The sequence below is a fragment of the Podarcis gaigeae genome (assembly GCF_964106915.1).
Source record: "Podarcis gaigeae genome assembly, chromosome: 8".
In the NCBI taxonomy this organism is placed as follows: Eukaryota; Metazoa; Chordata; class Lepidosauria; order Squamata; family Lacertidae; genus Podarcis; species Podarcis gaigeae.
Genome location: NC_139684.1, coordinates 86,614,242 through 86,629,077, shown reverse-complemented (window position 1 = coordinate 86,629,077; position 14,836 = coordinate 86,614,242). Strand labels below are relative to the sequence as shown.

General features: G+C 45.0%; 1 protein-coding gene across 1 annotated transcript; it reads left to right on the top strand.

Annotated features, from left to right (window-relative positions):
• The first annotated feature begins 459 nt into the window (after positions 1-459).
• Positions 460-9,806, top strand: LOC310851795 (cytochrome P450 2A13-like). Its single transcript, XM_083754479.1, has 9 exons — positions 460-726; positions 2,884-3,046; positions 3,861-4,010; positions 4,334-4,494; positions 5,291-5,467; positions 8,058-8,199; positions 8,308-8,495; positions 9,005-9,146; positions 9,237-9,806. The coding sequence occupies exons 1-9, from the start codon at positions 547-549 to the stop codon at positions 9,416-9,418; spliced, it is 1,485 nt and encodes a 494-aa protein (XP_083610605.1). The 5' UTR covers positions 460-546; the 3' UTR covers positions 9,419-9,806.
• Positions 9,807-14,836: the final 5,030 nt, after the last annotated feature.

The window sequence follows — 14,836 nt, the reverse complement described above, 5'->3', positions numbered from 1 at the left end:
TGTTAGCACCTCTCTGTTGAGAAATTAGGAAAAGAAAAGAAAGAGTGCACAAATAAGTAACAAGGGAAGCTGGTAAATCAGGAGGTGTCTTCTAGGAGACTCAGATGGTGGAACTTCTGGGATACTGTCTCTATCTCCCTGGATTACTCTATTACTGCTACAGACACCCCTTTGCAGCCTCTTTCTCAGCTGCTCTCCTCCTAGTCTTAGACCAGCAGAGACCCTGTCAAAGGATATGGACTTCTGAGAAACATGATGAGAGAATTGTGCTTGACTCTGGGACTCCTTGAAGCTCCTTGGTGGTGCAGACTTGGGCAGACAGCTCCCTGTCTCCACTATCCATCCATCTGAACTTTGCTCTGGAAGGTCTTCTCTTGACTTGAAAGAAGACCCTGAGCAGAGAGTAAACAGGTTGCACAATTTCAAAGAGGAGGTTCTTCCAAAGGTATGTAACAGGCTCAACTAGGGCTGTGCAGGTATTTTCTCTTCCCAGCTGGTCAGCAACACATTGCCTGTAGAGCTCCACGGGGCACCCGCAACCTCCCCATGGATCTCCTGGGAGCAGCAACCCTTTTCCTGGTCATCTGCCTCTCTTGCCTGATGGTCCTCTCAACATGGCAGCAGATGCACCGCAAAAGCCAGATGCCACCTGGACCAACTCCCCTCCCCTTCATCGGGAACCTGCTCCAAGTCAACACAAGTGATATGTACCGTTCACTCATGAAGGTAACTTCAGTTTCAGTTATCCACTCTCTGCTTTGTTATTATCAAATCGTTTTTATATACTGCTGCTGAATGAAGATCACTCCATACAATCTGCCTGGCCACTCTTCTCTCTCTCTCCCCCACTTGACACATCATCGCCTCATAATTCTCCTTCCAGCACATTCTCCCTCTTTTGATTCTCTCTCTGAGGTGTATGAGTTGTTGGGGAGAAGCAGTATACCTGGTTGTTAATTCCCCCTCCCCTCCATGGCTCCTAGAAGCTGAGACCTTCAGGTGGAATAGAAAATAAATAAATAGTTGATAGATGATAGATAGATAGATAGATAGATAGATAGATAGATAGATAGATGATAGATAGATAGATAGATGATAGATAGATAGATGATAGATCGATGATAGATAGATAGATAGATAGATGATATAGATAGATGGTAGATATAGATAGATAGAAGCTGTCAGCATGTGCCAGTGGCCAGACCCCAGGAAACAGCTTAAATTCACCAGCTAAAACAGGTGAAGGTATCCAACGGGTTGCAAACCCTCAGTGAGTTAGGGAGGTGCCTTGTATGTGATGATCGGCTGCGGCAGACAGAGACCAACAGCGGGTCCAACAGTCAAGAAAGCAGTTTCTGCATGAAGAGAGAAATGGGGGCAAGAAGGGGCTCATCAACCTGAGAAGGTAGACAGTCTTGCAGAACTCTGATCCTAAACCTCCTCTGCTTTGTGGTTACACTCATTCATGGGAAAGGATTCGGGAATAAACTCCGAGGGGGGAAAATCTTTGGGGGATAAGGACTAAACCTCAGGGAAGTTTTTAATGTGTCACATTTTAATGTATTTTTAATCTTTGTTGGGAGCTGCCCAGAGTGTCTGGAGAAACCCAGCCAGATGGGCGGAGTACAAATAAATTATTATTATTATTATTATTATTATTATTATTATTATTATTATTAACCATATGCAAATCCACAGTAGAGTCCCTAAGGCGCTTGGAAGATGCCTTGTATGCTTCCTTCCAACAACTCCTGCAGCCAAGCTGTTGCCAAATTTATTGCTTTCTTCTCCCGCAGACCACATCAGTGAGGCTGCCCAGGCTTGCACTCCAGAGAGGTCAAATCGGTGCTGTCGATGCAGATTCCCTCTCTTCATTATTCTGCTTCATGGAATGTGGGAATGGAGGGAAGTGCCAATAGCTGATAGCCACAATGGATCTTCAAGAAGAAGAAGAAGAAGAAGAAGAAGAAGAAGAAGAAGAAGAAGAAGAAGAAGAAGAAGAAGAAGAAGAAATAATACTTTATTTATTTTTATCCCGCCCTCCCCAGCCATAGCCAGGGTCAGGGCGGCTAACAACAATAAAATAATACAACATTCTAAGATCATTTCATTATAAAATTAATTCAACTCAAATTGATGGCAACCATTGGGCTAGAGATTCTGTGAAGATTGCCAAAGGAGGGAGTCAGGCTGTGCCCTGGCCAAAGGCCTGGTGGAAAAGCTCTGTCTTGCAGGCCTTGCGGAAAGATGTCAAGTCCCGCAGGGCCCTAGTCTCTTGGGACAGAGCGTTCCACCAGATCGGAGCCACAGCCAAAAAAGCCCTGGCTCTGGTTGAGGCCAGCCTAACCTCTCTGTGGCCTGGGACCTCCAACATGTTTTTGTTTAAAGATTGTAAGTTCCTCCGTGGGACATACCAGGAGAGGCGGTCCCGTAGGGCTTTAAAGGTTAAAACCAGCACCTTAAACCTGATCCTGTACTCCCACCAGGAGCCAGTGCAGCTGGTATAGCACCGGGTGAATGTGATCTCGCAGCAAGGACCCCGTAAGGAGTCTCTCTGCAGCATTCTGCACCCGCTGAAGTTTCTGAGTCAGTCTCAAGGGCAGCCCCACGTAGAGCGAGTTACAATAATCCAGTCTGGAGGTGACTGTCGTGTGGATTACAGTAGCTAGGTCAGGGCAAAACTCCTTGCGGGAGTGCCTCCACAGTTGGAGGAAACCAGTTTCTGGAAACCACACGAGGGAAGAGCACTCCTGCATTCAGGTCCTGCTTGAAGGTTTCCCATAAAGGGCATCTGGTTGCTCACTCTGAGAACAGGACCCTGGACTCTAGATGTGCCCCCTTTTAACCTGACCCAGCAGGCTCTCCTTGTGTTCTCTTTTACAGATCCATGAGAAATATGGTCCTGTCTACACCATCCACTTAGGGCCCCGCCGTGTTGTGGTCTTGTGTGGATACGATGCCGTGAAGGAGGCCCTGGTGGACCAGGCTGAAGAGTTTGGTGGCCGTGGAGAACAAGCCACGTTTGACTGGCTTTTCCAGGGTTATGGTCAGTCTCTTCTTGGGCAATTCTTGCCCAGAGCACATGATTACTGGCATTTATATGGCACCTTTTAGCAAGCTTAGCACCAAAGACTCTCAATGGTGGTTCTGTTATACCCATCTTACTGAAGAGGTAAATGAGCCTGAGAGTCTCTATCTCTAAGAAAAATACACACACATCTCAGGATGTTCTCCCCAAAACTGAAATCTGAACTTCAAAACTGGACAAGATTTGAAAATGAAGAAGTTTTCATTATTTGGGGGGGGGGAGGTGGGGGGATCTCCATCACTGTGTGTTTTCAGCCGCATTCCCACTGAGTGCACATTCTCCTGCTCCTCCTTCTGTTTAATAATAATACCTTTATTGTCAATGTACAACCTGATGTACAACCTGTGTACTATGAAATTAACCGAGCCACCCTTCCCCCCCCCCCAAAAAAAATTCAATCTCATTGCACTCTGTGTGTTTGTCGCACAACACACCAGCCCTGAAAGTCAGTTGCACCATATTATTTTCCGTTCAGTAGCCTAACAGCCTGCGGATAGAAACAATTTTTTTAGCCTGTTGGTCCGACTCATTATACTTCTATATCTCCTGCCCAAGGGTAGAAGATTAAAGAGGTGCTGGCCGGGGTGTGAATTGTCCCTCAGAATTTTTCTCGCTCTCCTCAGGGATCGATCCCTTGCGATGTCGTCTAGTGGGCTCAGGGGACAGCCCATGATATCATGGGCTGTGTTCACCACCCTCTGCAAAGACTTTCTGTCCGTGGCTGTCAAGCCAACGTACCACACTGTGATACAACTCCTCCTTTGCTTCCCAGGGATTTCCTTCAGTCACGGGGAACGAACCAAACAGCTACGCCGATTCTCTATCATGACACTGAGGAGTTTTGGGATAGGAAAGAGATCCGTTGAAGAACGGATCCTGGAGGAGACCCACTTCCTACTGGAATCCCTGAGAGCAACAAAAAGTGAGCTCAGTTTTGGTATCTTCAAGAAATGTGACATAAAGGCTTACAAGTAATAGAAACTGTTGACGGCTAACTGAGAATTTGAATGCTGATAAACTGAATCTTTTGGTTTAATTTTGATGATGTTTCATGAGTTTTTACAGAAAGTAGTAATTGTGTAAATGCTTATACTCTTCTAATTAATATTCTGTAAGCCACCTTTAGATGAACGGCGAGAGAGAAACAGGCAGATGAAAGAAAACACCATTAAAGACTGAATTGATTTGCAAAGTGTACTTTTGATTTGCTCCAGGGCTGAGTGACTTGGGGGTCTCTCTTTCTAGGTGAACCCTTTGACCCCACCTATGTCCTGAGCCGCTCAGTGTCCAACATCATCAGCTCCATCGCCTTTGGCAACCGCTTTGAATATGAAGATCAGGAGTTTCTCTCCATGCTCCGCGTTATGCTAGAAACCTTCCAGTTTACTTCCACCTCTTGGGGACAGGTAAATTGGAGGGGAAGTGGAGGACTTCCATCGTGAGTTTGTGGATAATGCAATTTCTCTTAATCTACTCAAGGCATAGTATGCAGGACAGCCAGCTCTGTGTGGGGCTCTGTCATTACCCCAAAGACCAGCAGTGGTCAAGACACAGGGTTAGAAGCTGCAGCAACACCAGCTAAGGACCTAGATCACAATCAGGGGTCTGAGTGAGCCTGACCAACAAAAGCCACTATTACAATCTTCCATACCAGCAGAAACTAAGTTCTCCACAAGTGGGCAGAACCTGGGAGAAGCTTTAAAATGGTTTTGATAGTTGTTGGAACAAGTGTCTCTCTCTGAGCTCTCCATGGTGCTGCAACTCCTATTCTGCCTTGCTCTTTGGTCAGGCTCAGCCCGGAGCAAGTTTACAATGTTGCTTCAATTTGAGATAATCCCAGATTGAGACACTGAAGCAGCTTGCTTTTTAAGCAATTCCTCCAAATTGCCTTCCTTGTCACTCAAAGAGAAGTCAGGCCCTGAGGTTTTGTCCGTGACAAGTTTATGGCTTAGTCAGCACCAAGTTCTATCTGGGTGGAGTCAGAAGTACCTTCTGTCTGTTCTTCTTGGAGAGACACTTCTCCAGTTTCCCTTCTTTTAAGCCTCCAGTTTTTCTCAAAACTTCCATGATAACGAGGAACCAAGGGAGGGAGGAACTCCTGCTTCTGCCTGCCCCCAAAATCCATCTTAACTTACTTTGTTCAAACCTATTCTCTCTCTTCCTCCTGATACCTCTGGATTCCTCCAAACCCAACACACACAGCTCTACGACATGTTCTCAGGCATCATGCAGCACCTGCCTGGCCCACAAGATAAAACCTTCAAAAACCTGTTGTGCCTGAAGGAGTTTATTATGAAGAAGGTAAAAGCAAACAAGGAGACCCTGGACCCCAACAACCCTCGAGATTTTATTGACTGCTTCCTAGTGAAAATGCAGCAGGTAAGATTATGTTATTCTAGTTACTACGATCAATTTCTGTGTAAGGAAACTTTATAGACTTTCTTTCTTTCTTTCTTTCTTTCTTTCTTTCTTTCTTTCTTTCTTTCTTTCTTTCTAAATCTTGTGCTCGAACCCTCCTTCCCAGTGGATCATCTGGTTGGCTGCTGTGAGAACAGGATGCTGGCCTAGATGGGCCTGATTCAGCAGGACTTCTCCTTTGCCTCTGTAACCATCTGCACAAAAGGACTATGTGACTCCTTCCTCCCACTCCACCCAGCCCTCTGTTTCCCACACAATCATTGGGCTGCTTTTCAGAACTCCACAACTGACCCTTCCCATCATTAAAACAAAAAAAATTCCTTCCAGTAGCACCTTAAAGACCAACTAAGTTAGTTCTTGGTATGAGCTTTCGTGTGCATGCACAACTCTTCAGATACATGTGCGCATGCACACGAAAGCTCATACCAAGAACTAACTTAGTTGGTCTTTAAGGTGCTACTGGAAGGAATTTTTGTTTTGACTATGGCAGACCAACACGGCTACCTATCTGTTGTTGTTTTTTCCTATAAATTTTTTTGGGGCCCCCGAGAGAGTGGGGCCCTAAGCTATAGCTTGTTTATTTTTATTTTTTTAATAATATTTATTGAAGTTTCCAGAAAAATCAAAAATATAAAAGGAAAAAAAGGGGGGGAAAAGAAAAAAAAGAAAAAAGAAATTTACATTTCAACCTTACTTTCTTTGACATCTTTCCAGGACTTCCCCACCCCAACCCCTCTTGTATTCCAATTCCATTAAATTAATTCCACAAGTTTTTACCCTAAATTTTAAGCTTATTATCATTGTTATCATTGACCCAATATTCCGTTTAGTCATCTTATATAACCATTTTCCCTTTATATTCCACCATCCTTCAACTTAAAAATATTTTTTCCTCTAAGATCGATCTCTGTTCCCTTCCATGAATTCCCCTCTTTAATACACAGGACAGAATAAAATAAAAAAATAAAGAACATAATATAATTTTACACCCTTTGGATTCCGAATTTCTCTCCCCCCTTTCCCGGTTTCGATCCCCATTGTCCATCAATCTATCTGTTGTCAGCCTGTAGACTCCACACCATGTCCAGATCTCAGTCAGCTCCACTTTGCCGTCTTTTTGGTAGTCTTTGCCGTCTTTTTAGTAATCTTTAGTTTCAAACACCCAGTCTTTGCAAAAACTCTATCTCAAGAAGGTCCATTTTTTCTTTCATCCAGATCTCTATATTTACGAATAAAACTCAAATTTTGTTTCTTAATCCTTTTAAATCTGAATGTCCCAAATGCTCCCACTTCCAGCTCTGTCCACTTCTTGTTGTTCTCTTTCCTCACTTTCCTCAGGTTTCTATTCCTGTTCCGCTGCAAAAACATTCTAATTCCAAAATCTTCTAGTTCCTCTACAGAGGCTTTATTTGTTCAGGAACAAAAACTTGCGTCATGTCCCTTCCATTCTTCAATAGATATATCTATTGTCTCCTTTAGTGCAGAGACCTCTGTAGACAAAATAATGTTTCATTTTTGCAGCTTTCCCAGGAGATAAAAAGTCCTATTCAAATCCATGAGTATTTTTCCACTTGCAACAATTCTTGTAGTGTCCCAAAGTCCCCTCTAGAGGGATTATAGTAACTTAGTTTCCTTCCAGATCACACCCAAAAGTCAAACTAACTTATTGTCCCTTGTTTTCAACAATTTATATCCACATTGTAACGAATCTAGCCGGCAAAGTCCTAATAACAAAGTTCTCTTTTTATTCTCCAACTTTGACTGCTACTTTGACAGCTGTCAAAATCTTTACATCTCCTCACCAGGCTCTCTCACGGATCTCTCCCGGTTCCCGGGGGGGGGGTTGCACTTTAGCTCAAACAATCCACTTTTCTCCTCCAGCACAATCTTGTAATTTTCCATCGTGAAATTAATAACTTTTATCAATAAAAAACAGACCCTTCTCTCGATCTTAGTTGTCAGATCCTTGCTTAAATCCTCTACAACAGGGGGGAGACGGACTTCCTCTTTGCATCTCCCCCGCTCGTTCCAAATTTTTAAAAAAATAGTTCCATTTAACTCCAATTTCCCAATTACTCACGGGTTGTTGTTTTTAGTCCAAATTTTCAATGGAAGAAGTCAGCGCTCTCCGTCGAATGGTATGCGGCTTCGCTCGGCAGGGGAAGCGGAGGACTCATAGCACCACGCCACCCCCCATCCCCCGCTCCGTAGCCTTTAAAAAGGCTCTTTCGCGGGTCGGGAGCGCAAACGGTGCCTGCCGAGTCACCAGGTCCATGGGCATCTGCGCCCATGGTTTTTGAGGGTCCCTACGTCGCCGGCGCGGTGGGACCCAGCCCCTGCCAAGCAGGCTCCCTCCGGAGCTCGCATTCGGCGATGGCGCCAACCCAGAAGTCAACACGGCTACCTATCTGTAACCTTCCCATCATTGCATGACATCACTGTAGCTCAGCCAGTCAGTAGGGGAGAGAGAGCTTCATAGATAGGAGGCAGTCAGATTATCGCAAAATATAATATGTGTAATATCCTCTTTCCTCATTTTTCTTCTTGCTAGGAAAAGGAAAACCCAAACTCAGAGTTCTTCCTAGAGAATCTCGTTATGACGACCCTCAATGTCTTCTTTGCTGGCACAGAAACAGTCAGCACCACCTTGCGCTATGGCTTCCTGCTTCTACTGAAATACCCGGAAATTGAAGGTGAATGCGGAAGGGGCTGGAAAGGAGGGTGGAGAAATCTCTTTGTTTTTGCCAGTTATGAAGGTGCAAATGGACACTTTTTGCCACATCCTGCTGATTTCTCAACAGAGAAGATTCACGAAGAGATTGAACGTGTGATTGGCCTGAATCGCACTCCCAACATGGATGACCATCCCCTGATGCCCTACACGGATGCTGTGATCCACGAGATCCAGAGATTCGCAGACATGCTCCCTTTGGGGTTAGCAAGACGTGTGACCCGTGATACCCAGTTCCGGGGATACACTATTCCCAAGGTATTTTGGTTTCAACTCATTCCTGAGACTTATACTCCACTGTTCAGTACAATTTCCAGACATGTTTTGTGGGCTAACAAATTCCTCTGAGGCACCTCCGTCTCTGACCTGTCTGCCATTGTGGGGGTATCCGAGTCAAATCCAAAATAAGACCTGAAGAGCCCAGCCAGATGATGTGATGTTGGTTCCACGTCTTCCAGTGCTGCCTTCCCCAAAGGAGTGGTGGTGGTGGTTATGGGGCTTAAAGGGGTTAATTCTAACCCCCCAAAAGCCATTTCCCCCTCCCCTTCTCATCAGGAAGACCTCTTTGAGGGTAAGAGCTTTGGGGCTGTGGAAAGGGCTCCCTCAGAAGGTGGTGGAATCTCTTTCCACCAAGGTTTTTCAACCGAGGTTGGATGGCCATCTGTCATGGATGCTTTAGTTGAGATCTCTTCATCAGAGGTGGTCCACAGGGTCTTTTCCACCTCTCCAATTCTATGGTTCTAAGATTCTCTCCCTCTCTTGGTCAGGGGACCGAAGTCTTCCCTGTGCTTGGATCTGTGCTGAGAGACCCCAAACATTTTGCAAGACCAGATGTGTTTGACCCCCAACATTTCCTGGATGAGAACGGGCAGTTCAAGAGGAATAAGGCTTTTATGCCATTCTCCATCGGTGAGTGAGTCCCCTTCCATTCCATGCCACTGCTGCATTGTGTCTAACAGAACCCTGAAAGCCTGTATTCACCTTCCTCCTCTTTCCTAGGGAAGCGCTATTGCTTTGGGGAGCACCTCGCTCGGCTGGAGCTCTTCCTCATCCTCACCAGCATCCTGCAGAACTTCCGTTTAAAATCCCCCATCCCTCCTGAAAAGATCGACATCTCTCCCATGCTGGTTGGCTTTGCCACCCTTCCGCATTTTTATGAAATGTGTGCCATTCCCCTCTGAAGGTGGTCGGGTGTCTTGGAGAAGCAGAACCCCATCGTCACCCACCTTAGCCACCCAAAAGGAGACACACACACACACACACAAACCTAATGTCCACAGACCCATATTTTTAGCAATGGCAATGTTTAACATTTTCCCATTTTCTGGAATTACTTCTTTGTCTACATGTTTAGTATCTTGCTGCCTTATTTCTTGTGAATGTTCATTTTTCTGCTGCACCCCTAATTGAGGAAGCTGTAAGATAAATATTTTGTCTTGGTTCTCTATTCTCTTCTTTTACCTGTACTTCTATTTATAAGGCATACGAGAATCACAGCTGTAAAAGCATCCCTCAAAATTCAGCTGCTGTTCCCATGTTGTGAATAAAGAGATCACAGATTTCAGTTTGGAGCTGTCCTTTCACTTTCTTGTAGAAAAGTTCACTCTACCCTCCATATTATGCCGCCTGACTATTGAACCTTATTGATCTATTCTATACTCACAGAGGCATGAGCAGAAAGTTTAATTCAAATTTCCACCTTTGTTTCCTTTAAAGATGTGACTAGTCCTAGAGAAAGGATTATCGCTTACAAAGTATCTTTTATCCACTTTCTAGCTATATGTTTATCTTCTTTATATATAGCCAAAATATCATGAGGTATAGCCACCTGAGTAAGAGAAAGATAGGACTGGATCTCTTGCAAATTTCATGTAAAAATTCAAACACATTTAGCCACACTCCCCTTTTTAAAAAGGGGAAAAAGAAGAAGCTCCTTCTCAACTGTGTTGTCTAAATTATTTGTGACTGGCCAAATTATCACATGTGATACTCTCTCTTGAATTATCAGATGGGAGTTTCTTTGCAACGTATGCTTCAAAGTTTGGGGAAAGTTGACTCAGACACCCGACAGGCAGCAGGGAGAGAAATAATGTTGCATTTTCAAAATACCAACAGTCCAATTCTTCTTGGGTTAGTTGCCTAGGCTCCAAATGGGGATGGGCTCTTGTTCAGAACTGGGTCGTTCACATTTCTGAAGAAGGGAACTTTCTGGGCACATGAAGGAGTCAGAATAGAATAGAATAGAATAGAATAGAATAGAATAGAATAGAATAGAATAGAATAGAATCATAGAGTTGGAAGAGACCACAAGGGCCATCGAGTCCAACCCCCTGCCAAGCAGGAAACACCATCAGAGCACTCCTGACATATGGTTGTCAAGCCTCTGCTTAAAGACCTCCAAAGAAGGAGACTCCACCACACTCCTTGGCAGCAAATCCCACTGTCGAACGGCTCTTACTGTCAGGAAGTTCTTCCTAATGTTTAGGTGGAATCTTTTTTCTTGTAGTTTGGAATCATTGCTCCGTGTCCGCTTCTCTGGAGCAGCAGAAAACAACCTTTCTCCCTCCTCTATGTGACATCCTTTTATATATTTGAACATGGCTATCATATCACCCCTTAACCTCCTCTTCTCCAGGCTAAACATGCCCAGCTCCCTTAGCCGTTCCTCATAAGGCATCGTTTCCAGGTCTTTGACCATTTTGGTTGCCCTCCTCTGGACACGTTCCAGTTTGTCAGTGTCCTTCTTGAACTGTGGTGCCCAGAACTGGTCTTAAATGTCCAACACTCCTGTCAGGTGGTGGTGTGATTACTCGAGAGCAAACAGACAATACTCCGACCTGTCTTTTCCAGGCTTTTTTCTTAGTGCAAACTATTTACAGTGAAGAGCGTCACAAATTCATGTCCAGTTCAGTCGCTAGCAGAATCTGGGAGTGGATGGTCCTTGTACCTTCCCCAGCATAACAGTCATGTGACCCCCATCCTTCTCCTCCCCTCTCTGCGCTGAAACCTACTGCGCAGAGTGGGCGCTGGCAAAGGGGGACTTGCCTCCCCTCCGCTTTGCTCAGGCTCGGTGTTGAGGCTCTCCCTAGCATCTCCTGGTCCCTGCAACCCCTCCCCACTGCTTCGGAAGATCTTCGGAGGCTCTCTGCCCTTCCACCTCTCGCCTCTGAGCTGATGGCAGTTCCCTGACAACTCCTTTTCAACAGACATGTTTAAAAGGCTGTATGGTGGAAGAGTAATGTTTTCACCTGGTGCCTAAAAATATATAATGAAGGCTCCAGGCAAACCCCCCTGGGGAGAGCATTCCACAGACAGGGAGCCACCACTGAAAAGTTCCTGTTTCATGTTGCCCCCCATCCAGCCATCTCGTGGAGGAGGCACACAAAGAAGGGCCTCAGATGATGAACAGAAATTCCAGGATAGTTTGTATGCGCAGAAGCGGTCCTTGTACAACCTCTTAGTGGGCACAAAAAGGACCCGTGTTCAGTTGTACCAATACCATCCCAGAGCTATCTCTATCCGAATCTCCTAGGGTCCAGGTGTTGTGGAAAACTGAAATTCTGAAGTGCATTTGCTCTACACAACAACCTCTGTAGACATGGCTCTTCTAAGGTTGTGCTATGAAAATCAAAGCTGCCCTTTTTGTTTTAATACCAAACCAGTGGTCTATCCCCCTCCAGTCCCTTTCTGCCCACGCCGTACTTAACCTGATGAAGAGTCTGGTAAACTCAAAAGCTCACTCAATATTTTGTGACACTTTGGTTGGCCCTAATAAAGGGACATGGGATTTTTCACAATAAAACTGGCTGCTTAACCCTGAGCTGTGCATGGTAATGTAACTGAACCCTTTCCCTGCTTGGCTTATTTGGCCGGATTTCTTCTTGAGAAAAGCTATTATATATGGAGTGCAGAGACAAAAGACAACATGTTCGTCTTGTGAAATAAATGGTTTGTACTTCATCCCTGGGATGTGGGCGGCGCTGTGGGTTAAACCACAGAGCCTAGGACTTGCCAATCAGAAGGTCAGCGGTTCGAACCCCTACGACGGAGTGATCTCCCATTGCTCGGTCACTGCTCCTGCCAACCTAGCAGTTCGAAAGCACGTCAAAGTGCAAGTAGATAAATAGGTACCGCTCCGGCGGGAAGGTAAACAGTGTTTCCGTGCACTGCTCTGGTTTGCCAGAAGCGGCTTAGTCATGCTGGCCACGTGACCCAGAAGCTGTACGCCAGCTCCCTTGGCCAATAAAGCAAGATGAGCGCCGAAACGCCAAAGTCAGTCACGACTGGACCTAATGGTCAGGGGTCCCTTTACCTTTACCTTTACCTTTACTTCATCCCTGCCTGTCCCTGCTCCGCAACACCGTTGCTGGAGATCTAGCAGGCAAGCTTGATTTTTGTAGCACACTTTATGTAGGGTGGCCCTTGATACTGGTCCTGAAGCTGCAGCTGGTCTAAAGCAGTGCTGCACTGTTTCTTTCTCGCATAACCTTTTGGCAACATTGGGCACTTCTGTTGCATGTGGACCCTGCAAACACTCCTAACAGAGATGGGGAAATAGGCAGGTGTGGCTGGAGGATCAGGTTTTATGCCACGTCTCCATTCAAAAATTAGCCATTGGGGGGGGGGGAATATGCGGAAATAAGTAACAAGGAAAGTTGGTAAATAGATCAGGATATCTCTTGATATGATATGAGAGGAGTCCTGAGAGGAGAGGAGATATGATACCCATCTTTGAACATCTGTAGGTGTTTTTTTTCAAAAACAATTATTCATTTTATAACACTAATAAGCAACACAAACAAAAAACAAAGAATACAAACAAATTCTTGTCTTATCCTTATTTTTTCTAAACGTTGTTAAGTGAGCTTCCCCGAATCCCCCCATCTGATTTTTATTTTACCTCATCTTTAGCAGTTTACATATATCATAATTTTTAACCATTTTTTAATCTCACTTACTTTTACCATTATAATCTTCACATATTATCCCTTACAAATAATACTATTTTAAAATACACTATCTTCTACTGCTAACCCTACAGCCTATATCCACTTCCAAAGCTATTCTAAGATTTAAATAATAACATATATTTTTTCAAATATTCTTTAAACTTCTTCCAATCTTCTTCCACCGTCTCTTCTCTCTGGTCCCAGAGTCTCCCAGTCAGTTCGGCAAGTTCCATATAGTCCATACATCTTCGAACATCTGAATGGCTGAGACATGGAAGTTGGAGCAAACTTGTTTCTCCTGCTACAAATTATGAGATCCCAACAAAACATCAGGAAGAACTTTCTAACAATAAGAGCTGTTCGGCAGTGGAACAGACTCCCGCGAGAGGTGATGGACTCTCTTTCCTTGGAGGTTTGTAAACAGATGTTGGAAGCCCATCTGTCAGGGATTCTGTAGCTGAGATTCCTGCATTGCAGGAGGTTGGACTCAATGACCCTTGGGGTCCCTTCCAGCTCTACATGATATTCTTGTAAAGAAGCTGGTAAAATGCGGACTTGACTATGCTACCACTCAGTGGATTTGTAACTGGCTGACCGACCGAACCCAAAGGGTGCTCATCAATGGTTCCTCTTCATCCTGGAGAAGAGTGACTAGTGGGGTGCCACAGGGTTCTGTCTTGGGCCCGGTCTTATTCAACATCTTTATCAACGACCTGGATGATGGACTCAAGGGCATCCTGATCAAATTTGCAGATGACACCAAACTGGGAGGGGTGGCTAACACCCCAGAGGACAGGATCACACTTCAAAACGACCTTGACAGATTAGAGAACTGGGCCAAAACAAACAAGATGAATTTCAACAGGGAGAAATGTAAAGTATTGCACTTGGGCAAAAAAAATGAGAGGCACAAATACAAGATGGGTGACACCTGGCTTGAGAGCAGTACATGTGAAAAAGATCTAAGAGTCTTGGTTGACCACAAACTTGACATGAGCCAACAGTGTGACGCGGCAGCTAAAAAAGCCAATGCAATTCTGGGCTGCATCAATAGGAGTATAGCATCTAGATCAAGGGAAGTAATAGTGCCACTGTATTCTGCTCTGGTCAGACCTCACCTGGAGTACTGTGTCCAGTTCTGGGCACCACATTTCAAGAAGGACACTGACAAACTGGAACGTGTCCAGAGGAGGGCAACCAAAATGGTCAAAGGCCTGGAAACGATGCCTTATGAGGAACGGCTAAGGGAGCTGGGCATGTTTAGCCTGGAGAAGAGGAGGTTGAGGGGTGATATGACAGCCATGTTCAAATATATAAAAGGATGTCACATAGAGGAGGGAGAAAGGTTGTTTTCTGCTGCTCCAGAGAAGCGGACACGGAGCAATGGATCCAAACTACAAGAAAGAAGATTCCACCTAAACATTAGGAAGAACTTCCTGACAGTAAGAGCTGTTTGACAGTGGAATTTGCTGCCAAGGAGTGTGGTGGAGTCTCCTTCTTTGGAGGTCTTTAAGCAGAGGCTTGACAACCATATTTCAGGAGTGCTCTGATGGTGTTTCCTGCTTGGCAGGGGGTTGGACTCGATGGCCCTTGTGGTCTCTTCCAAATCTATGATTCTATGATTCTACGATTCTACAATTCTATCTCTGC